Source organism: Typopeltis vanoorti, chromosome 4 (assembly GCF_054136105.1).
Source record: "Typopeltis vanoorti isolate ZY-2024b chromosome 4, IOZ_Tvanoo_1.0, whole genome shotgun sequence".
In the NCBI taxonomy this organism is placed as follows: Eukaryota; Metazoa; Arthropoda; class Arachnida; order Uropygi; family Thelyphonidae; genus Typopeltis; species Typopeltis vanoorti.
This window is the reverse complement of record NC_143552.1, coordinates 98,040,523-98,067,137: the sequence shown is the minus strand read 5'-3', so window position 1 is coordinate 98,067,137 and position 26,615 is coordinate 98,040,523. Positions and strand designations below refer to the sequence as shown.

At 35.4% G+C, this 26,615-nt stretch overlaps 1 protein-coding gene across 2 annotated transcripts in view; it reads left to right on the top strand.

Annotated features, from left to right (window-relative positions):
- Window positions 1-26,615, top strand: part of Ns2 (nucleostemin 2) — a 208,449-nt gene that overhangs the window by 60,226 nt on the left and 121,608 nt on the right. For both annotated transcript variants that reach the window (XM_090391934.1, XM_090391935.1), the window contains exon 7: window positions 20,757-20,915. In XM_090391934.1, the coding sequence (XP_090248060.1) occupies window positions 20,757-20,915 (159 nt within the window). The remainder of the gene's footprint in view (window positions 1-20,756; window positions 20,916-26,615) is intronic.

The window sequence follows — 26,615 nt, the reverse complement described above, 5'->3', positions numbered from 1 at the left end:
GCCGAAAGTCTCGCATCTGTGGTTGGAGAGTAATAATGTCCATTTGTAGCAATGAGTTTGAGGCCATCTGATGTGAACTGTAAGCTATCAGGATAAAATATATGATGGAGTGTTGCTGTAGAGCTGGCAGTTCATCTGCTGTGAACAATGAAATGCATTGTCGTGACGTTCTATTTTCATGTTATGTTCTAAATCCGCCATCTTGGTTCAAGTCACTCTTATCAATATAACAACTAATTGCAAATTGATCACCGATCCAAAAGTAGAGAAATTTATAATTATACTGCACCACCCTATTTTTAGATTAGTCTATACAAAATAGTAGGATCAATTCTTAATTAAGTTAGCAGTCTCCTCATTTATTTAGGCCGAATTATTTACTATTCCACTTGGGGTTCCTGCAAGATTCGAATATTTATGAACGGTGCAATAAAAGGGAATTCAGTCAAACACAATATTTAGATTAACAAAATAAAACATTTAATATATGATATATATAACAAATACAAGAATTCTGCCTTAAAATGAAACAATACAATCAACTTAATACATCTTGCTAAGTCACTCATGCCAATTCAATGTTCTAAACTTTCACATACAATTCACAGCTTCAAAATCACAAGCTTTCTTAACTCAAGTTAATAAAACAAAACTTCTTATTTAATCAGTCTCCACATATCTATCAGCTGTACTTAATGTTTAAATTCACAGGAAGCACTAATCAAGGTAGACAATATTCCAAGCAATCTTATTTCGGACTTTGAACATCGAAGATATGTTAATGTTAGAATAAACAAACAAGTATGACTACTCTTACCAGATACAATCTTCAATACATCTATTAATTGTGAGCACACCTATGAATTAACTTATTTACGTTAGCGGAACACATTAATAAAAATTCTTCAACGATTTTAACTGAACTACTGTTAATTGCGCTTCACTACTCAAAAAAAAAACACATCAATAAGGCACTGATATCTTTCCTTGTTTACTTTTCTGAAACTAGTTAATTTCAATATAATTCTTCTCAGGGCAACATAGAATTAAGACGCAATCCTAGACTAACTGGAACTAATCAGAATTTTTCATTGAATGTCCAGTTCTTTGTTTATCTGGATACGGCATTAATTTTCTTTTACAACACAGCTGACTTCACTTGCAGCTAAGTATCTGATTCACTATGTTTTGGCTCACTTCTAAACATTATTCTCATGAATTTCTGCCCTAGAGAACTTATAAATTTCTTCCACTTCTTTTGCTTGTATCCTACCTTCCTTCCCGCTCCGCAAAAACTTCCTCTCTCCTCTAATTCAAAATCTTTTTTTTTTTTCTATATATATAATATCTTTCCTCTCCTTTCAGTCCGAAGGTCACGCTCTATTCGACTCGTGCTTGTTTATTTCATGCGTCTCCATGACAACAAATAAACGCAAACATTTCGCTAATGTAATACAATGCTCTACTACTACATGTGTGATTACATAACGTTAAATTTTCACAAATAAGAAGAAACAGAATATTTGAGCTACTTAATCAGCCTTTTCATTACGTATAGAATTAATTATAATAATACTTTTCGTTACATCATATATATATTTTAGTTATTATAAATTCTGCACATATTATTGCTTAACAAATTAATAGTAGGTTAAGTTTAGAATAAATATTTAAATAGTAATCCTAAATTAAGGAATAATAAATAATTTTTATACAAATCATGATTAATACATAATAATCAATGTTACTATTACTATTACTATTATTACGGGCAACTCCAGGGAGTCATTAGACTCATCGAGGGAGGCCCCAAATCATATTCATCACAACTATTTGACATTCATACAGTATCTATCATACCTCGCCTTAAACTCATTCACTGTCACAGCATCCACTACAGACTCAGGGAGCGCATTCCACTCATTCACTACTCTAAAAGTAAAGAACCCAGCTCTAACACCTTTACTAACCACACTTTTGCCCAGTTTCCATGGATGCCCCCTAGTCCTCCCACAACCAGCCCTGTTCTCAAAAATATCTTCTGAATTAATTTTATAGAAACCCTTCAGTAATTTGAATGTCTCAATCATATCTCCCCTCCTCCGCCTATCAACCAATTTTTGCAACCCACAAATCCTCAACCTGTTCTCATACGGTTCATTCCACAGACCTGCTATCATCTTGGTCACTCGCCTCTGGATCCTCTCCACCTCCTCCCCATCAAGAAGAAACCTAGGTGACCAAATCTGAGCACAGTAGTCTAGATGGGGTCTTATCAAAGCTTGATAGAGAGGAACAATAACCTGCTTGTCTCTGCTTGTCAACGTATTCTTCAGCAACCAAGTGATTTGATGAGCTGTTTTGGTCACTTTTGCAATGTGTCCCCTAAATTTCAATTCCTTATCCACCAACACTCCTAAATCTCGTGCCTCATCAATTTCCTGGAGCAGGGTTCCACCAATGCAGTAAACTGCCGCCAATCTTTTCACCCCAAAATGCATAACCTTACATTTTGCCACATTAAACTGACATCCATTCTCCTTAGCCCAGACCTCCAATCTATCCAAATCATCCTGCAAAATTTTGACGTCATCTGCATTCACTATTGCCCTACCCAACTTCGCATCATCCGCAAACAAATGAACTGTTCCTCTCATATCATTTCCTATATCATTTATGAACAAATTAAACAGCAGTGGTCCAAGAACAGATCCTTGTGGCACACCACTAGTCACAGGCCGTCTTGTGGACTCTACTCCTGAGTAAACCACTCTCTGATATCTCTCCGTCAACCACCCTCCTATCCATCTCACCAACCCTATGTCCATTCCCATATGCTGCAATTTACTGATTAGAATTCCATGTGGAATCCTGTCAAAGGCCTTGGCAAGGTCCAGTAGAATCACCGTAAACCCATTACCCTTATCCAGTTCAGCCGTCACTGTGTTATAATACGTGAGCAAGTTACTGAGGCATGACCTACCCTTCACAAAACCATGCTGTCCCCGATACAGTATCCCATTTTCTTCTATCCAATCTTGTATTTTCCTCTTGACTATTTTCTCTAAGACCTTGACAATGATTCCTGATATGCTAATCGGTCGGTAATTTACAACAGCAGTCTTGGAACCACCTTTATACAGTGGAACTATTTTCCCCTCTTTCCACCCGCTCGGGACTAACCCAGACCCGAGACTCAAATTAAACAAAATGGTCAAGGGTACTGACAATTCTTTAGCTGCTTCTCGTACAACACGAGCTGGTATACCATCCAATCCCACAGATGTATTGACATTGAGGTTATGCAATAGACTACTCACCTCCACTTCATTAACCACAATTCCCGTATAATCTACTGGTTTATTCGTTTCTGCAATGTCACCACCTGGATGATATACTTTTGCAAAGTGCTCACTCAGTAACTCAACTATCTCAACTGATTCAGTTACCTCCCTACCATCGGCATTCTTTAAAATCAATCTGCCATGTACATTTTTCCTTTTACTTGCTACATATCTAAAAAACTGTTTAGGATTCTCTTTAGCCTGCATGGCCAATGTTCTTTCGTAATCCTTTTTTGTTTTTCTTACCACACTCGTCACCCTTCTGGCCTGCGCTTTATACCGTTCGTGTGCCTGCCGGTCACCCTTCTCCTTAAATTCCCTCCATAGTTGATTCTTTTTTTGCAACTCAAGCTTAATGGTGTTATTCATCCATTTAACCCCTACTTGATTTATTATTCAGACTCTAGGTATACAGTCAGCCATTGCTTCATGCAAGCACTTCTTAACTACCTCCCATGCACTATCAACTTCTAGTCCTTGCAGTTGTACATGCCATGGCACTGAACGAATCAAACTCCTAAGCTTGTCATACTTTCCCGCCCGATAATTCCACATGTACCCTGTCTTAATTGAAAATTCTACACCTTTAGCCACCTCCCAAGTTAAGACCCTATGATCACTCTCACCGATTGGTGGCAATGTGGTCATATTTGTTACAGCCAAATCCTCAGATGTAATTACTAGGTCAAGCACTCTCTGACCCCTAGTATTTTCCATTACATGCTGTCGCAGATAGTTATCCCTTAATAACCGCATAAAATCCAGTTCCTTCCTCCCGTGTGTCCTCTCCTCACTCCAATCAATGCGACCATAGTTGAAATCTCCCATAATAATCACCCTCCTTCCACCCATTTCTTCTATTTGCTTGTGCATACTGTCACCACCATCTTTTCCATCACCTGGTCTATAGCAGCACCCAATTGTATATTTAGTTCTGCTAGCCACAATCTCACACCAAATGGCCTCAAATGTGCTCTTTTCTCTATCCTGCAATTCAACTTCTATTCTCCTTGGCTGGAGCTCATCAGCTATCATCAACAATACTCCTCCCCCCATTTTATTCTCTCTGTCATTCCTGAACACACTATACCCATCACATTCAATCCCACTAGTTATATCATCTACAGTCAGCCATGTTTCACTAATACCTATAACCTGTGGTCTGGAAGTGCCAACCATGGCCAAAAACTCTTCCTTCTTGTTCCTAATACTCCTAGTATTAGTGTACATGAATTTAAGACCCCCATTAGCCCCAACCCTACCTTGATGCCTTATATTACCTATCCCACTCTGATTTGTTGTCCTTATTTGCTCTGGCATATTATATTCATTCTTACATTCAACTGCCTCCATAAGGACTGTATCTCTACCCCCCCCCGCTAACAAATCTAGTTTCCCTGAATTTGCACATCCACTACATTCAGCAACACTTTCTCAAGTCTTCTTACACCGTAACCATTCAAATGCAAGCCATCCATCTTATATAGATCCTTTCGCCCATCAAACTCACTCCACACATCCACAAATTCCACACCACTCGTCATACATAACCCACGCATAAAGTTATTTGCAATTATAGCCCTCCTTTTAAACATTTCACTGTCATACCCTGGCAAAAGACTAATCATTCTAACTCTCTCACTCTTTTCTTTTGCTACCTCAAACAATTCATTCAGGTCTTCTATCATTTCCATTTTATCTCCTTTCAAATCATTCGTACCTGCCACAACAATCATTTCTTTCACCCTTTCCTTTTGCTCTCTAATAGACGCAGTTACGTCCTTTATGGTCGCACCAGGTTGGTACGATTTTGTCAAATCCTCTACTAACACACCTCGTACTAACGAGTCTCCATACAGCACTCTATCCTTCATTTTGTTCATGTTCACATTCATACGTCTATTTTTCCTGTCATACCTTTTATTATTGGTTGGTTCATTCAGTCTACTTTTGTTAATGCACTCTAGCTGCTGTTTTGCTCTTTCTATCGCACTATTCAACAACACGATCTCACTCGATGCATCTATCTCATCTATTTTGTTCTCTGAGAAACCATTTATACTATCATTCACACTTTCTACATTCACACTCTCACAATTTTCATGTACAACCTTGCCGTTTCTTGTCATATCCCTATTTCCTTCATTCTGAAAGTTGACAAAAATATCACACTCACGATCCGAAATACACTTCAATTCCGCATTCTCCCTACATTTTCTACACACATTTAATCCTTTATCATCATCTAACCACACTCCGACCGCACTCCGCAAAGCGTACATTTCACAGCTAGTACACTGACTCATTTCTTTTATGCTACCGTTCTTTGATAACGATGGCGAACCTTCATTACTGGCCGCCATTTTCCTACGCACAGGTGCCATATTTATCTGTAACGTGTTTTGTCAAATTAAACGTTATAACACACCAAAAATAGATGCACTAAAATACGCAAGGCAAACAAAACAAAACTACACAATATTAAGTAATTTGTATCGATAACTGAAAATGGTACTTATCTTATCTGGAGCTTGCACGAACACTACTCATTACGAATTCATCTAGCGGCGACTTCCTGACATAGATTATGTTATAAAACACTTTAGTACACTAACCACGTTAATAAAGCTCTAATAATATACCAAAATTAAACACTTAAGTCCATTAAATTGAATCCAAAACACCAATAAATCAACAAAAAACACAAATCTCTCAGGAGCTCTCCGATAGCATGTTAAATGTGAATGAAAAAAAAATAAATTACACAACATAGTTTCATTCACAATTTAACATAGGCTCACCCTTTCTTTGAAAAATTTTTTTGTTATAAGAAAAATTTTTCTTTTCACACTAGGCTTTCTCACGGAAGAACTGGATTACATATTTCCCTTCTGATTTCTCAAGTAGTATCTAGTTTGAATGAAACTTGGTTCCTTAATATGTCTAGTGCATTTATTCTCCTTCACATTCTCATTAAATCTCTTATCACTATCATTATCAATTTCTGTGTGTCTTCTATGTCTGTAGTATGGGATCGTCTCTTCTGAATTCAATTCATGTTCCGCATTGATACTACTGTGTTTTGGCTGTTTTGTAATATTTGTGTTCTTTCTGTAATTACCTTTTCTATGATAATTCCTTTCCTTTCCCAATATTGCCTCTAAAGAATCTCCTAGGCAGACTAATTTTTCAGGTCTCTTCTCGAACAGTTTCAATCGGTCTGAATGGACAATCAGAGTTCTTTTCAATCCTGTAGATTCTCTTATTCGAAAGTTGACAGGAAATGTCTTTTCAACAATTTCATAAGGTCCTATTGCACATTTTCCAAACTTCCCTGTTTTCTTATTACTATGATCTTGTCGCAAAAGTACTAAGTTTCCAGGTTTTAATTCCTTATAGTTTCTTAGTTTATTTGCATAGGCTCTAGTCTTTTGTGAACTGTTTTGACTGGCTTCTGCTACTAGGTCATATACAATTTTATTATCAGAGATCATATTGTTAAGGTACTCATCAATGTCTGGGAATCCTGAGTTTGCATGCGTGTCCTTGAAGTCACTGGGAAATAGTGGTTCAAAACCATATAAAACTACAGCAGGGGCTTCTTTTATAGCAGCTTTCAGGGCTGTCCTACAGGCAAAAAGGGTGTGTGGAAGGAATTTATCTCAATTATACAAGTGATTATCAGCAAGTTTGGAGAGGGTTTGTTTCAGCGTACGATTCATCCTTTCACACATTCCATTTCCTTGAGGGTGATAGGGAGTAGTAAAAAGTTTTTTTATCTTCAGTAATTTACATAATTGAAGCATAACTTCAGCTGTAAAGTTTGAACCTTGATCAGTGAGGAGTGTTTGGGGGGTTCCATTTCTTGAAATGATCATCTTGAACAACTTGTCAGCTACTATTTGCGCAGTTTGATTCTTCATAGCTGTGGCTTCAGGAAACCTAGAGAACATATCTATTACAACAAGTATATACTTGTTTCCTTTCGAGGTAGTAGGGAGTGGACCTATAATGTCCATGGCCAAAGCTTGAAAAGGGCGACTAGGGAAAGGTTGAAGAGGAGCCTTTCCTCCGTAATTTGATTTTCTTTGACATAGATGACAAGAAAACACATAACTTTCAACATCTCGTCTCATTCCCTTCCACACATATCTGTTTCTAATTCTCCCCCATGTCCGAAAGAACCCTTGGTGTCCTGCTAGATCAGCATCATGAAAGGTATATAACACCCAAGGAATCATGACAGTAGGAATTACTATTTTGTTCTTCCAATTTCCAGTGATATCATGTTTTGCCATCAGGAGGCCATCATCATCCAAAATTAAGGACTGTAAAAACGAGTGTTCTTCCAAGAATCTTTCCCCACTTTTGATTCGTTGATATATTTCTCCCCATGTTGGATCTAATTTTTGTGCTTCTATAATGGAGAATTTGGTCCAGTTCTGAAGGTGTGGGGGTTTTCTTGTGTTTTCTTGTCCCTCATTTTCCTCGGCTATCAAGTTCATTATCTTTTCTTTCGCACTGGTATTTTCATCTACTTTATCATCTAAGGCCCTGGATAAGTAGTCAGCAACTACATTAAGTTTTCCAGGAATATAACATATCTGTATTTGGAATTCTTGTAATTCTAATGCCCATCGAATAATCCTTTGGTTTTTATCTTTCATTGTGGATAAGAAGGTCAGGGGTTTATGGTCTGATCTTAAAAAAATTTCTTGTCCCAGTAACATGTATCTGAATTTCCTTAAGGCATGTACAATAGCTAGTGCTTCTTTTTCAATAACTGAGTAATTTTTTTCTGATGCAGATAGTTTTCTACTTAGAAAAGCAATGGGTCTAATCTCTCCTTTCTTCTTTTGTTCTATTACAACTGCAATGGTGTTATTCGAGGCATCTGCTGCAAGATAAAAGGGTTCTCCAAGAGTGGGATGAGTGAGGACAGGAGATCTAGTTAATGCTAAGTTTAAAGATTTATGAGCAGATTCCTGTTCCTTTCCCCAAATGAACTTTTTCCCCTTTTTAGTTAATTCAATTATGGGCTCCATTATTTGGGAACAATTTGGAATAAATTTTCTATAGAAGTTTACCATTCCTAAATACCTTCGTACTTGTCTCACAGAGGTGGGTATTTTCGCTTTCAGAATGGCAGAGATGTTTTCTTGAGTGGGGATTATTCCAGGTATCCAGGCCCTAGGTATTCAACCTTTCTCATGAAGAATTTACATTTTGAGCACTTCAACGATAGATGTGACAAATTTAGTCTATTTAATACATTATCTAAAATTTCTTCATGTGATGTTAAGTCTGGGCTGTAAATTAATAGGTCATCTTGGAAACATATGACTCCCTTTCCTAACATGTCTGAGAGTACAGTGTTCATCAGACATTGGAAGCTCATAGCTGAATTTCTGGCCCCCTGAGGAAGCCGACAGAGTTGGTATTTTTGCCATCGAGTGGTAAAGGCAAAAAACTGTCCGTCCTCCTTTCTAAGAGGTATCTGGAAATAGCCAGAGTTTAAGTCCAGTTTTGAAAAGTATTTTGCTCCTTCTAGACTATTCAGGAGCTCTTCTATGTTGCATAGAGGAAAATCAATGGGCTTAGTGACCTTATTAATCTCACGCAGATCTAATACAAATCTGAGACTTCCATCAGACTTTTCTACCAACAAAAAGGGGTTATTCCATCTGGAATTAGACTTTTCTATGATCCCAGCTCTTTCATAATCATTCAGAAGGATTTGAAGTCTATCTAGATATTTAATGGGGGTTTTGTACTGCTTAGTATAGATAGGCGTGTCTGAAGTGATTTCATTGGAATGTTCTACTTTGTTTGTACAGGTCAATGAGCTAATATCTTCAGTAAATGTTCGAGGATATTTTTGAAAGATTGATAGAATGAACCTCCTTATTTCTGCTCTATCAGTTTTTGATTCTGCTAAATTAATAGCTTCGTGCAATAATTTTCTTTTCTTATCACTTAATCCGTCTTCAAGGTTTAAGGTTTCAATCTCCATCTTGTCACATAGTTTCCTTTTATTGTCTTCATTGTACATTGATTGATAACTCACGCCACACAAGGAAATGGTTTCAGAGGCAAAGTCACACATGAATTTATTTTTCTCTAGGAAATCTAGTCCTAGTATAATCTGGTCATTTGTGTCAGCAACTTCTGGAAGGATAATGAGATCATGTGAGAACTCTACTGGAAAACAAGGTATGGAAATTTTAGCATTTATTTTTCTTGTAGCAATCAGTTCAATTTTAGCAATTCCCATGATTTTTACTGGTTTCTGAATTAGGGTGATGTTATCAGAAAAATCATCAACAAGTTTATTCACCATGGAGTTAGAAATAACTGATATATGGGCTCCAGTATCTAACAGGATATTGCATGGAATCTTTCCAATTAGATCTTGTACAAGGGAGAATGGTAAGTTAATGGTAACTTACCATTCTCCTTGTCCATCGTCACACTTTGCATTCTTTGGGAATTGTAGTCTAGTGAATCTGGTTTGTTAGTTAAGCTGATAGAGTTATCTACATTGACTTCCTCATTCTTAATCTCTTTCCTTTTTTTACAATTTGAAAGGTATTCAAGAATTGGTAAGGGTGTAAGTTGATCATTACAGTTTTGTATAAGTGATTCTCTCATGGAGTATATTTGTTGCATTTCCTCCAATATTTTCTCTCTTTCTTTGGCCAGAGTATAACATGCTTCTAAACTGACAGCCTTTTTTTTGTAAATGACTTCTCTTAATTTTTTTTTTAATCCCAGTCGAAATTGTTGAAACACAATCCAATCCAAGTGAGGTTTCTCTGTAAGGGAAACCTTCATAGATTTAGCAATATTCACCAATCTGTTAAAATAATTAGTCACATCTTCCTTGTCATCTTGCATGCATTCGTGGAGCTCTATAAGGGTTTGAACGTAGCACTTAGTATGGGAAAACTTAGAAATTAGTTCATCCTTAAATTTCTTGTATTCTAAGGTTTCCCAAACTATTGGAGAAGAATTTAAGAATGTTTTTGCTTTACCTATTAATTTACTTCTAATCAAAACTAGCAATTGAAAATCAGTCCAACTTGCTATTTCCCTAAGTTTTTCAACATAGGTAAAGAAAAATAGTACATCATCCGATTCTTCACCTGAAAATTGGGGAAAAACCTGTTGCGGGTTTACCGTACGAAAGAATTCACTATCATTCATTTCAGAGCTTGATGTAACAGCCATAGTGATTAATAAATTACTAATTCAATTAATACAATCTTTTTTTTACTATAAAATAAACTTTTATTTTTGCCTGACTCCAGATTATAACCAGTTCATTGTGATTTATTTAATTTACTTTCTAAAATTTCAGGGAGCATTTCTATAATTGTTATCACCAAAACTAAATTCAATTTCTTAACTTATAGTTGTTAAAATAATTCTTATCGATTAAATCACATCCTGCCGACTGCGCCATTTGTCGTGACGTTCTATTTTCATGTTATGTTCTAAATCCGCCATCTTGGTTCAAGTCACTCTTATCAATATAACAACTAATTGCAAATTGATCACCGATCCAAAAGTAGAGAAATTTATAATTATACTGCGCCACCCTATTTTTAGATTAGTCTATACAAAATAGTAGGATCAATTCTTAATTAAGTTAGCAGTCTCCTCATTTATTTAGGCCGAATTATTTACTATTCCACTTGGGGTTCCTGCAAGATTCGAATATTTATGAACGGTGCAATAAAAGGGAATTCAGTCAAACACAATATTTAGATTAACAAAATAAAACATTTAATATATGATATATATAACAAATACAAGAATTCTGCCTTAAAATGAAACAATACAATCAACTTAATACATCTTGCTAAGTCACTCATGCCAATTCAATGTTCTAAACTTTCACATACAATTCACAGCTTCAAAATCACAAGCTTTCTTAACTCAAGTTAATAAAACAAAACTTCTTATTTAATCAGTCTCCACATATCTATCAGCTGTACTTAATGTTTAAATTCACAGGAAGCACTAATCAAGGTAGACAATATTCCAAGCAATCTTATTTCGGACTTTGAACATCGAAGATATGTTAATGTTAGAATAAACAAACAAGTATGACTACTCTTACCAGATACAATCTTCAATACATCTATTAATTGTGAGCACACCTATGAATTAACTTATTTACGTTAGCGGAACACATTAATAAAAATTCTTCAACGATTTTAACTGAACTACTGTTAATTGCGCTTCACTACTCAAAAAAAAAACACATCAATAAGGCACTGATATCTTTCCTTGTTTACTTTTCTGAAACTAGTTAATTTCAATATAATTCTTCTCAGGGCAACATAGAATTAAGACGCAATCCTAGACTAACTGGAACTAATCAGAATTTTTCATTGAATGTCCAGTTCTTTGTTTATCCGGATACGGCATTAATTTTCTTTACAACACAGCTGACTTCACTTGCAGCTAAGTATATGATTCACTATGTTTTGGCTCACTTCTAAACATTATTCTCATGAATTTCTGCCCTAGAGAACTTATAAATTTCTTCCACTTCTTTTGCTTGTATCCTACCTTCCTTCCCGCTCCGCAAAAACTTCCTCTCTCCTCTAATTCAAAATCTTTTTTTTTTTTCTATATATATAATATCTTTCCTCTCCTTTCAGTCCGAAGGTCACGCTCTATTCGACTCGTGCTTGTTTATTTCATGCGTCTCCATGACAACAAATAAACGCAAACATTTCGCTAATGTAATACAATGCTCTACTACTACATGTGTGATTACATAACGTTAAATTTTCACAAATAAGAAGAAACAGAATATTTGAGCTACTTAATCAGCCTTTTCATTACGTATAGAATTAATTATAATAATACTTTTCGTTACATCATATATATATTTTAGTTATTATAAATTCTGCACATATTATTGCTTAACAAATTAATAGTAGGTTAAGTTTAGAATAAATATTTAAATAGTAATCCTAAATTAAGGAATAATAAATAATTTTTATACAAATCATGATTAATACATAATAATCAATGTTAAATGTGAATGAAAAAAAATAAATTACACAACATAGTTTCATTCTCAATTTAACAGCATCATCAAATTACCCTGATGTATATTAAACAGGTAATAATTATGGATGATTTTAATTATCTAAACATTGAGTTGTTGCAAGACAACATCCTTAAGCAGCAAGTCAAAGAGTGTTGATCATGGCAAAACAGGTGTCAATTAAGAAAATGACTATTTTACCACTGGTTGGTGATAGTGATATACCATACTTTCTTTGAGAAGTAGCTAAATAGATCTTTCAATTAGGACAGGTTACATGCTGAACAGGAGAATACTATCTTTGGTCCCATGGTATCAGTTACTGAATGAGAAAGATATCAAAATCCATGGGAAGTTTTGAAAAAGTGCTTAAACGAGGCAATATCTAAATGTATCCCTAAAGTTTGAAAAACAAATAGGATGGAAGTGAAATGGATGTGCAACTCTATTAAGCAAGAAATCCATAAGCAGAAGATGATGCAAAAGGAATATTGTGAAATACATTTTATATTTCTTAAATATATGATATAAAACGCAGTCCGGAAAAGTTAGGAGTATTGTAGGTATTTTCTCTGGGAAATTCCCATGTTACTCCTCTTAAAAACTATTATTTTTACAGCTAGTTTTGCCTGTTTTTGTTTAGGAGTGTTCTTTATTTTAAATACATTGGCTATTTACTCAAGAATTCTTAGGGTATTATAAGTGTATTTTAAGGGTAAATATATGCAGACTAATAGAGGAAGAAATTTTGCACATACCTTGTTTGGATGCTATGATGTCTTTGTTCCCCATACTTCTACTGTTAGACTGATTAAAGGGGGGGGGGGGTTGAGACAAGGTGGGAAGATTAATTAGAAAACATGGGTTTTTTTAAAATAATATATATACATGTATATATAATGTTATATTTAAAGGCACTTCTTTGGGATAGGGGAAGGGTTTTATGGGAAACAGGGGCGGGGAGAGCGTTAATGGGATGTGAGCCATTTCGAATGTGCTATTGTCATTGGAACATTTCAGGATAAGTGTAGGGCTATGTCATGATGGCTCAGTGTATCTGCTTTAGGGGAGCTTGTGTTATTGCTTATTGGTTGGAGTCATGACCTAATTTTTATGTTGTGGAACTTCCAACACTGAAATTTGGTAGGGTCGTGGACTTTGAGTTTTCATCACATTTTATGGCAATTGTTTCCAATATTCTAAGCATTGTTTCATTGTCTTGTTTGTCTATGATTATGGCCTTGTCAATTTGCGGGGTATGTTTCTGTTCAAGGGTGTGAACTGCTATTTCTGTCTTTTCTGTACTCTGTATTCTATTTTTCTTTTTTGATGCTTTTTTTGTGTTTAAATGTTCTGGAATAGGGATGTTACAGTCGTGGAAGTGTTCTTGTAGTCTATCCCATAAAGACCTGATGGTAGAATCTCAGTCTTTTCACAGTCTTTTTGGCAAGGAAATTTGTACACTACATTGTGGTGTTCTAATATTTCTTTGTGTGTGAGAGATTTAGTGGATTTTAAGAGAGCTGCTAATTTTTGGTTCGTGGTTAAAGCTTTCCCCCACCCCTGTTTCCCATAAAACCCTTCCCCCTTCCCCAAAGAAGCACCCTTAAATGTAATAATATATATATATATATACAGTAAAACCCCTTTTTTACACTTTTCGGGGGACTGATGGCAAAAAGTGTAAATAGCAGGAAATGTAAAAAAACATTAAAAAAAGGCTAAAAGATTACTTACTGCTAGTATGCGAGTCTACCAACTCGATTACAAAATTTAATAACTGAAAATAAATGAAGGGGATACAAATCCTTTGATGTTTATCTGCCAGTAAGTGAAACTCTAAGAACTAGGACTAAGATCTATGAGTTTCATACCGAAAAACTATCGGCAAATCCAAGTGTAAGTAACCACTTGGTAGTACAACACCAAGACAACTCGTATCAAAGGTGGAGTAAGCTCCCTCACTGTCCTTGATATTTTCTCACAATGTAAAAACACAGCCCCCTAGGGGATGTAATACTGTAATTACATTATGAGGAGAGGTCACTACCCAGACCGGTTTCAACCTTTTTTGAGGTCTGATCAGTGAGTAGGTAGACCTGGAAGATAACAAGATTTAAGTGAAAAGAACTTGCATACCTTCATTATACGAATGCCTTAAAGGTGTGCCTGTATATTATAACATAGAATAAAAGCCCAAAGGCTATTTTTCTGGCAACCTTAATAATAATGAAGGGGATACAAATCCTTTGATGTTTATCTGCCAGTAAACGAAACTCTAAGAACTAGGACTAAGATCTATGAGTTTCATACCAAAAAACTATCAGCTTTTATTTTAATGTCAGCTCTTTGCTTTATGTGTATGATGTTATACTTCTACATAAATACGCTACAAGTTTGCAAGATTCCTTGACTAAATTGAATAACTGTTGTAATAGATATGGTATGAAGTTCAGCATTAAAAAGACAAAGACAATGAAAATAGGTAGAATTGTTGAAAATGTCAACTGCATTGTGAACGGGGAACCTGTGGAACAAGTAAATCATTTCAGCTACTTAGGCACAATTTTTAGTGAAAATGGTAAATTAAATATGGAAATAGACAACAGAATCAACAAAGCTGGTATGGTAGCCAGTCAATTGAATAAATTCATATGGAATAAGAGCGAAATTAGTCAGAACACTAAATTAGCTGTATTCAAGACAGTGTTCAAACCAGTTTTAACTTATGGATCTGAGAGCTGGGTCAGAAGTAAAACACTTGACCAAAGAACTAGAGACTGCAGATATGAGAGTCCTGAGAAAGATTAGAGGCGTGAACAGATGGCAATAACATATTAAAAAAGAGGATATTAGGAAAGAACTTGACATTGTCAGCATTCAGGAATGCATTAGCAGAGCTAATCTCAGGTGGTATGGTCACTTAAACAGAATGGTCGAGGAAAGATTAGCAAAACAAGTGTTGTCTGCTAGGGTGGCAGGAAAACGGCCCAGAGGAAGACCAAGATATAGGTGGATTGATACGGTACAAAGTGCCTTAGATAATAGAAATATAAGATCTGATAATGTTGGAGTCTTGACAAGTAACAGACTGATTTGGAGGAAAATTGTAGATATTAATTAGTAATATTAGTAAGTTAGTAATGACGTAAATTTTTCATGTAGTACTATCATATCGTGTACACCTTGAGGCTACATGTCAGGAATTTGATGATGATGATGATATTTACCCTTAAAATACACTTATATTACCCTAAGAATTCTTGAGTAAATATCCAATGTATTTAAAATAAGGGACACTCCTAAACAAAAACAGTTAAAAATAGATGTAAAAATAATAATTAAGAGTATTGTGCAGAAAGCTAAATCGAGTACGAAAAAAAACTGGCTGTGTATGCCAGTTCAATTCAAAAGAATTTTATTGTTATACTGCAAGTAAATGAAAGAATGAATGTGAAAGAATAACTTTACTGGACACTCTTAAGTTACATGGTTGCCTCAATTCCTTCATGGTGATTATTACAACTTCTATGCGTGCCCTCAATACAGTTTCACCTTGAATCTGGCAGATTTAAGGTGACCAGTGGTGTTCCAAAGGGATCAGTCCTTGGACCGTTGTTGTTTAATCTATACATTAATGATATTGAGAAGGATCTGACAGGAGATGATCAACTGTTTGCTGATGACACAAAGATAAGCAGGGTAATCAAGGATACCCAGCACTTACAGAATCATTTGAATAGGCTGGAAATGGCTGTCAATTCAATGTTAGTAAGTGTAAAGTTATGTACTCATCATGAGATTTTCAATGGCACGACCTGTATGGTAAGGAAGACCAAAGCTGATTATGAGAGAAAGTTAGCTGATGAAGCCAAAAGAAATTCTAAAGAATTCTTTTACCATGAATCAAGGAAGAATGATTATGGAAGGATGGCTTTAAAAAGTGCTGATGGTGAGGAGGTAACAGAAGCAAACCAAATAGTTGAATTTCTGAGTGAGCATTTAGCAGCGGCATACCATCTAGTGGTGATGTTGCAATGTCAGATGTGACATTGACTGATTAGAGTTAGAGAATAGAGTTTGAAGAAATGGGAGTACTTAAAATATTGCAGAACATCGAGGCAAACACTGCCTTGATGATGCCTATTATAAGAATGTGCAAAGGAATTATCAGCTCCTCTGACTAAGCTGTTTAATTTAAGCTCAATTCTTGGATGGTGCCAGTGTAGTAGAGCAGTGTTTCTCAAAGTGTGGTATGCATACCCCCCCTGGGGGGGGGGGTACGTGGCAATTTTTGACTATGCATCATTAGCATATGGAATCATTATTAAGAAAAAAGAATTAATTTAAATGTATATATTTCTTGATAAATTATATATATATAAAATGAGGTGGGAAAAAAAAATATATATATATATATTAAATTATATTATGTATGAATTCTCCTGTTCAAATTGCGAGTTACTATCGCCCCGATGTTCATGTTGGGGAGATAGTAACTCGCTCCCTGCAGTAAACAACATGCACTTTGCAACAGCTACAATAAGGTACAGAGACATTTGCAGGCTGTGTAACATATTTCTCAACAAATAATACAATTAGAGACAACTGGGATAAAAACGGCACTAACTATTGAATCACATGTCCTGTCCCACAGAAACTGCTGTGTAGACTCAAGCGAAACCATATGTTGCACCGGCAATATATGGTTTTGTTTGACACTACCCCACCATGAACATGTTAAAACTAAGAAATATATATATAGTGAATGTGTTTCAGATATGATATTCAGTTGAAAAGAATTAGCATTTCAACTCAATTATTGAAATGTGAGCCAACTCAATTGTCGGCTTGCTTTTGTCTTTGTGTCAAGCGATCTTTTGTTAATGCCACACCCAATCATGTGCATGTCTTCATAGCTGCTCTATCTCTACTGACCTACCATTGCTGTCTGTTTTGCGCTCTGCTTTCACTTCTCATTAGTCATTTGTGAAGGATTGTTTATTACGTATCCCAAGTCTTGAAAATTACTGGTAATTTTTGCTTGAAATAATGAGAAAGAAGATGATGCTATTTGGGTAGATGACATTGATGATGCACACAAGAAAACCACTCTGAAGGCCAGCAGAAGTGATGCGAATAGGAGCTTCTGGGCAAGTCATACCCATTTTCAGTTTTTAGAGACAACTAGGATAAAAACGGCACTAACTATTGAATCACATGTCCTGTCCCACAGAAACTGCTGTATTGACTCAAGCGAAACCAAGGACTCATCTCAGGAAGGCACCCCCACTCTGCCTCTGCCTTTTTTCTGAAAACTTTAGTTTCCAAAAATCCTTGCATGTATCTTGCACCACGATTTTTTTGCTTTAATTTTGGGGGGAAATGCAAGTTATATTCGAGTAAATACGATAATTTTTTTTAGCTTTCAAATTCTTAAGAGAGGATCATTGGTTAAAAACTGGATTTATAAAACTCAAAGGAGAGCAACATAGCAGATACAAGAAGCTCTAAGCAACAAGAAAATGTTGATATTGTATCCTTCTCATTCATGATAAATTATTTAAATTAAGTAAAAATTTATAGTATCTTTATAAATTTTGTTCTATTAAAAATAAATCATTTTTTTTTGTTTACATGTACATCTAAATTCAAATAAAATAGACACTTACAATGAAATATACTTTATTATTTTGATAAGGGGATACTTTATGAAGTAAAAATCAGACACCTAAAGAAATATGAACTCCTACAACAGTGCCAACATATGAAGTCCCGACCGCAACTTCAACGAGACCATGTAGTCGTAAACACTCACTGAAGAAGCCAAGAACGCTCTCAATCTAAGGCATTACTTTGCCGTCACGCCCAAACAAATTCCTAAACTAGAAATTATGATGAAAGTAGAACGGGGTATTCACGATCTTCTGCCGGCAATGGCCAATAATGTGTGACTAGATATAGCAAGTATTCTAAACAAGGCTAAGCCTCCAAAAAGCAATATGCCACTTAAGCAAATAACTGCCCTAAAAAGTTATATAATAATAAAAATATTATTATTACAAAACTGATAAAGGAAATGCAATAGTTATCATGAATCAAGAAGAGTATAACAAAAAAATGCAAGATCTCCTATGTGAAAGTTCCACGTATCAAATTATACATCGAGATCCTACGATGTCTCAAAAGAAAAAAGTGACATCATGGCCCAAAGAAATCATCAGGAAAATAAGACGCATTCATGTTAAACCACCCCGTATTTATGGATTACCAAAAATCCACAAAACTAATATCCCCCTATGCCCCATAGTCAATAGCATAGATAGTCCTATATATAAACTGGCCCGGCATTTAGCCAAGTCGCTTGCCCCCCTTACTGGCAACTCCTCTACTTTTGTAAAAAAACTTCAGTCCATTTCAAAACACTGGTTACAATTAAAATCTAATCCTAAAAAAATTCAGACATAATGGTTAGTTTCGATGTCACCTCCTTATTTACCAATGTACCACTTATAGACACTCTTGATTTAATCAAGTCTAAATTTCCCCCTGATATTTTTGAATTATTTAAATTTATCATGAATGCAGGTTACTTGACATGGGAGGAAAATTCTGCAAACAGATTAATGGTACTGCTATGGGTCCCCCCCGTCAGCAAATTTTTACATGGAACACTTTGAAAACAAAGTACTTACCAGAGCTGCTACATACAAGCCACAAGTGTGGTTACGCTATGTAGATGATGTGTTTGCCATCTGGCCCCATGGACAAGACACTTTTGATGCGTTTGTCACCTACCTAAACAGCCAACACCCCAAAATCCACTTCACAGTAGAAAATTAATCAAATAACTGTTTACCATTTCTTGACACATTAGTCACCTGCCTTTCAGATGGATCACTATCTTTTTCTATTTACAGAAAACCTATACACACAGGAAGATACCTACATAAACAATCACATCATCATCCAGTCCAACAGTGTGGCATTTTAAAAACACTTACAGACAGAGCCAGAGCCATTTGTTCTAACGATACAGCTCTGATCACAGAACTCCAATATCTGTGCCATACGTTCTTAGCCAACGGCTACAATCCCTACAAAATAGACAAAATACTACATAGGCCCATTACCCTGCCCTCCCCTAATACACAAGAATACAACATGACCGTGTCTATTCCCTATATCAGAGGTTCATCTGAAAAGATAGCCAAAGTGTTGTTGAAAAATGGCCTTCGCACCACTTTCAAACCTCATGTCAAGCTGGCAACTCTGATCTGCTCGCCTAAGAATAAGCCCTTTAGCACACCCAGGAGTGTATGAAGTTTCATGTGACTGTGACTTGGCCTGTTATGGGCAAACAGGAAGATCAGTTAACATCCGCCTGGAAGAACATGAAAGATACATTCGCTACTATTACTATGGCAAGTCAGGACTGGCAGACCATGCTTTGGACACTTCTTCACAAGGATTAGATGGAGGAAAAGGAATGTGCTATTTAGGAGTCATTATAGATCTGAAAGATTATTTTTTGAGTCAGCAATGGCTTTGAAGAATTCTCCCACCCTTAACAAATATCGTTGCATTAATTTGCCAAAAATTTGGGAGACTGTTATCTTAAAAAAAAACTCCTGCATATCTTTTTTTTTTTTTTTTTTTTTTTTTTTTTTTTTTGCCCCGGAGGGTGCCAAAAATAGGACTTTAGATCTTTTGTCTTTTGCAATTATATTGTTTCACTCACTGTTGCTTGTACAAGTGTGTTGTTGCTCTGATGATGCTGAATTGAAAATCAGTGAAATATAAGCGTTAATAAAACATCTCTTTGATAAAATTGTGTGGTAGTGTTAATACAGTGAAAAATAGGAGAGACCTTCGTCCGCCTGTGAACAGAACCAGAAGGTTGAAGAAGAAGTAGGCTCATAATTAATGGCTTTATAAGCATTGTTATCTGATATTAATAAATGCATTTTTTTTGATAATTATAGCTTATAAAGGGAAAGTAACGCTTACTTAATGAAAAATGGTACTTTAGAAATATATATTTGTTGGTGTCATGTGACAGTACTTAGGAAGCCATCAGTTATGACCCTACTTATAATGTGACTATTTGTACTCAAGTCAAAACATGTCTAGATATGTCTCAACATGTCATACTCCTTTTCACTGCAGTAAAACTAGTTCTCATCACTTATAGCTTTAATGTTTTTTCATTCTTATGTATAATTGCAAATCTCTCAAGTTAATTGATAATGACTTATGCCTTAAAACCTATGGATAATAAAAATATAATTTTGAAATGTTTACTTTAATAATAATATTAAATATGTAAACATTATTGTTTTCAGGTTATAGATTCATCTGATGTTGTAATTCAAGTTTTGGATGCAAGAGATCCTATTGGCACTCGTTGTAAACATATAGAATCATTCTTACGCAAAGAAAAACCACATAAACATCTCTTTTTTATTCTCAATAAATGTGACTTAGTACCAACTTGGGTCACAGTAAGTGGCATGTTTTAATATATATATATTATGTATTGCAGTCTAATAAATTAATTATTATAGGAAAGCTACATGTTTATATAGATTTTTAGGTAATCCCATCTCTTTTCAGTGCATGTATTTCCTGTTTCGTGGATGTGAACATAGAAGGAAATCTTTCCATCTCCACACGAGTGACAGTATTTTGACAATATAATGATATTTTGAAAGCACAGATTGCATTTAAGAATTAAATGAATTTAACTGTGAATTTGAAAAGAATTAAAGAAGCACTATATATTTAGCAATATACACATCTGAAAAGATGTGTGCTTTGAATTATGGGATACTGAAGCAATTGATGTGAGATCAACAGCCTCTATATTATTATTATTACGTTACACCTCCATGAAGTCCAAAGAGTTATCGAGGGAGGGACACCTACTCTACAGCTCTCTGTCTTCACCAACTTCAACGAACCGCAACTACCATCATTATCATCTACACCAGTGGTCACCAAAGTGGTCGATATCGACCCCCAGGGGTTGATATAACATTGTTGGGGGTCGATAGAAAAATATAAGTCATCATTGTATGGGTAATATTTAATTCGGTTAACTTGGATTACCTCCATCCTGAACGACAACTCAATTAAGAGTGAATCGTGGGAACAGTAACATGAATAAAACCTGTAAGATGGAGCAATGTCATGAAAATAGTTACGGAGGCCAATCATGTTGGCCAAAATGACGTATTTACCAATAAACGGATGTTGGTGGTTCCCGCCCGGCGGGAGAGAGAGAGATTGCAACACTTGCATGGTTGCTTATTTACTTATACTTACACATATTCGATCCCAGTTCTCATTTTTGTGCATCGACATACAAGTAAGCGTTAATGTTCTAAAATTCATCGACATACATATTATAATTCAATCATTATTCATTCACGAACTAAACTTCTCTATGTTGAAGAGTTGAGCAGGGCTGGTAGTTTTGTACATCCTATATGTACCTATAGGAAGATTGTATTATTGTTATTTTGTTATCTAAATTAAATTTTATATTTTATATATTATTTATCTTTCCTATCAAATATGTAATGTTAAGAAGTACGTCGAAAACAAAAACATATCCCTTTGATGTTAAGCCAATATAATAATATATACTATGTTACACATACAAGAAACACTGTAACTATAAATAAACAATCTAAAAACTCACATAAGCGTCTTTTCTGCTTGTCCTATTATAATTACGTAATAGTAAAATAGAGGGGGTCAAGAAACTCTTGAAGGGGTCGACGGTCAAAGAAGTTTGGCGACCCCTGATCTACACCAATGCCATGTATCACCAACCATACTAGTATTTTCATAGACAATTACAAACATCCATACGCATGGTGGCCAACCCGGCTGGCAATACACATACAAGTAGCCTAATTGTGAAGATACGTCACATGAAAACTTTGTTTGCTTTCACTCGGGTAAAGGATTAATCAAGAATATAATTTCTTGGCAAGTGTAATTTACTTTGTAACCAAGTGAGAAAACTTTCTGCAACTGTGTCAACTCTAAAAGTTAAAAACTAACTATTTATGATTAGAATAGTTATTAGGAATATATAAATAACTCTAAATATTAGTGGGAAATAACTATTCTCCCTAAATATTAAATATGGCACCCTTTCTCCCTAACCACCTATTCCAGTTTTGTAAAAATTGACATTCAGGTCTACAGAACCTGTAGTATCTAAATAAGAAAGAATATTAATAACTTTATACAGAATAAAAATATTTCCAAAAGCTAAATAAAACCGAATTAAATAAATAATAATAAAATATTTCTTGTTTTGAATTTATTTTTCATATATCAATATCATCACAATAGGATTTCAAATTTTCTTACAAAGAATTTTCCTGTGATATATTTTCTCACGATCAATTTTCCCATGATTTGTTTCACACAATGAATTTTCCATGAATCATGAAAATACAAATCTTCAGTACAAGTTGCCATGATTTCCATTATTTAAAGGACAATAACTCTTCTCAAGAGTTCATATATATTCACTTTTTATTAGTTAGCTTTTGATTAAAGGTTTCATAATGTACAGTTGTTTTGAACTGTCAGAATATTTTATTATCTGATACTTGAAATTATTGCAATTCATAAATGAACTCTGAGCTTGCTGCATGAAATATAATTAATGAAAAGAGCCTAAAAGACTTCAAAAGTTGGTGATGAAAATTATTAAAAGAAAGGATAACAAACTCCATCATTATTTTACACCAAGCAGGCAAGATATTTTTGCCTGCTTAGCGTAAAATAATGATGGATATTTGTAAGATTTATGCCTATCTGATAAGCAAACATTTTACGAAGATAAATCTAGAAAAGGGCATTTGTTGTTTTTTGATTGCTAAAATAAATTGTATCCTGGGATGAATAGTATTAATTCTTTGAAGAAACGCTTATCAATTTCAGTTAGAAGGAAGACTGTCAGACTTCAAATGTAAATATCCATATATAGCCAGATGGAAATGTGTGAATGAATTATAAATAATATGTTCCTACTTTTTCATGTAATAATTAGCTAATTGTGGATAAGAAATGAGTAATAATATAAACTTAATCATGTTGTACAGGTTGACTATGATAATATTCCATGATTAAGTTTACATTATTACTAATTTTTTATCAGCAGTTATCAAACTGTTATATAGAAAAATAATAATTCATTGATGAAAGGATTCATATCAGGAATTAGATGTTGATGCAAGATAGCCCATCTGTTTGTACATTATCTTGTAGTTTTAAGTTAGCCTGAATTCATTACAGAGTTTGACAGTGTCAGAAGGAACATACTCTGCAGGTTCCACAGATGCCTCGCTGAACAAGAATTAAACATAATTAAATCTACTTTTCTTTATCATTTATACAATATATTTTGGAAAAATTTGGAGGGAATGACAAAGCTAATAATAATGATAAGCATGCGGACTAATCATTACTAACACCATGTTCCAATATAAAGATGAGGACAAGTTCACATGGAGAGAAGACATAAAATATAAGAAAAGAATCATTGACTATGCTATAGTTGATGGTGATATATTGTATCTTTATGCTGGTTCAGGATATAAGATATACAGAGGATTTGAAATTGGATGTAATCATCACTTAGTTTTAAGTAGGACAAATATGAATATCACATTGAAAAGAACAGTATGTGAGAAAACCAGAAAGAATTATAGTTGATCAACTTTCACAGGCAAACTGTAGACTCACCTATACAAACATTATTCCAGAAAAAATGATGCAGTTCGAAAACAAGACCCAAACTTTGGAGTGTCAGTGGCAAACTGAAGAAAACAATGATTGATTCATCTAGGGAGGCATGTGGTGGAATTGTCTACAAGGATAGAAAAATAAGAACATTTTGAGGACACAGGTAGTTAAAGATGCAGTCCTGTAAAAGAAGAGGGCATGTCAAAAGCTCCTAGCAAATAAGTTGGCAGATGCCCTAAAACAGAGATCTTCAACCACTGCTTTTCAATTTGTTCATCAATGATATTGGAAAGGATTTGAGAGGAAGTGTTCACTTGTTTGCTGATGATGCAAAGTTGGGTAGAGCAATTGTGAGTGCACAGGATGTCAAAATTTTACAGGATGATTTGGATAGTTTGGAGGACTGGGCTAGGAAAAATGGATGTCAGTTTAATGTGGCAAAGTGTAAGGTTATGCACTTTGGGGTGAAAAGAATAGCAGCAGTATATCGCATAGGTGGAACCGTACTCCAGGAGATTGATGAGGCCAGGGATTTGGGAGTGCTGGTGGATAGGGAGTTGAAGTTTAGGGAGCACATTGCAAAAGTAACTAAAACAGCTCACCAAATCACTTGGCTTATGAAAAATACTTTAACATGCAGAGAGAAGCAAGTTGTTGTTCCTCTGTATCGAGCCTTGATAAGATCCCATCTGGACTTCTGTGCCCAGTTATGGGCACCAGGGTTTCTTCGTGATGGGGAGGAAGTGGAGAGGGTCCAGAGACGAGTGACCAAGATGATAGCAGGTCTGTGGAATGAACCTTATGCGAATAGGTTGAGGATTTGTGGGTTGCAGAAATTGGACGATAGGCGAAGAAGGGGTGATATGATTGAGACATTCAAATTACTGAAGGGTTTTTATAAGATTGATCCAGAAGATATTTTTGAAAATATGACTGGTGGTGGGAGGACTAGGGGCCATGCATGGAAGCTGGGCAAGAGTGTGGTTGACAAGGGTGTTAGAGCTAGGTTTTTTACTTGGAGAGTGGTGAATGAGTGGAATAAGCTTCCACAGTCTGTTGTGGGTGCTACGACTGTGAATGAGTTCAAGGCAAGATATGATAGATACTGTGTGAATGTTGAATAGTTGTTCCAGACATGATGTTAGGGCCTCCCTCGATGAGTCTGTCGACTCCTTGGAGTTTCCCGGAACAATAATAATAATAAAAAAAAAAAACCTTTCAGACAGTGCGGGCCGCATTAAAAATTTCAATGAAGCCAGTGGGCCACTAAGCTATACTGCGATATTTAGAATTGTAAAATGCTTTCCAGATTCACAAGGAACGCTGTGCATTTGATACTTTATATAAAATCCTATAAAAATAAACACTCAGCTTTAAGAACATAGGTAGGAGTCGGGTTCATGATAAGAAATACAAACAATACTTGAAAAAAGATAATCAAATGAAGAAAACATTCATTTTTTACAATGTCAATGGGCAACTTGGCAATGTTTTTCCTTGACCAGCTTGTCGATGTTGGCATCAATGTTGGAAGTCGTTATGTGCAGAGTATTCTTGAAATGTTGGTCCATAATTGGAGTTCTTGTCTTGGACTTCACATGCTTCATTCTGGACTGCTCACATAAGTATGTACTTCCTTACAAAGTGCACATCTTCAAAGCATGCCAGTGAAGATTAGGGAATGCATCCTCAGAAATGTAGTCTTTGCAAGCAAGGGCACATTGAATAATTTTTCTCTCAAGGAAGAGTTGTTTTGGAGTTCAAGCAGCTCCATTTGTTGAGCCTGGCATTTCGGCAGCATTGACACTGAATGAATGGCATTGAAAATAAATGTAAAGAAGACTGTTGGTTACGAAAATCACTAAATCTCTCTTCGAACTCACTTCGCAACATGGCTATTTTGTAGCGTATTCATCAAGAGATGAACAGTTGGACTCAGCGAGAAGCTGAAAATCAGGTAAGTCTTTTTTTTTTTGCGAGTTGTGCCTCCCAAAGTTTGAGCTTGGCCATAAAACCTTTGATGTGATCAAACGGAGTGTGCACCAGTTGATCTTTGGATTGTAGCCAAGTATTTAGGTCATTCATATATAGCAAGATGTTGGTCACAAAGGCAAAGTCTGTCATCCACTTCGGATCATTAAATTCTGCAATCGGATTCCCTTGGTTTGCATGAACTGCTGTATTTTGGTACAGCAGTTGGTACTACTTAACCAACACGCATCACTATATTAAACCACATCGCCATGATCTGCTTCGCACTCTTGGGTCAAAAACTCTTGGAATTGACAATGATTCAATCCTCTTGTCCTAATAATGTTGACGACAGTCACAATAACTTTCATGACATTCTCAAATCCAATATTTTTCGCGCACAAATTCTCCTGGTAGATTAAATAGTGGTAATGGACGAAATCTTTTCCTTCTTGTTCCAG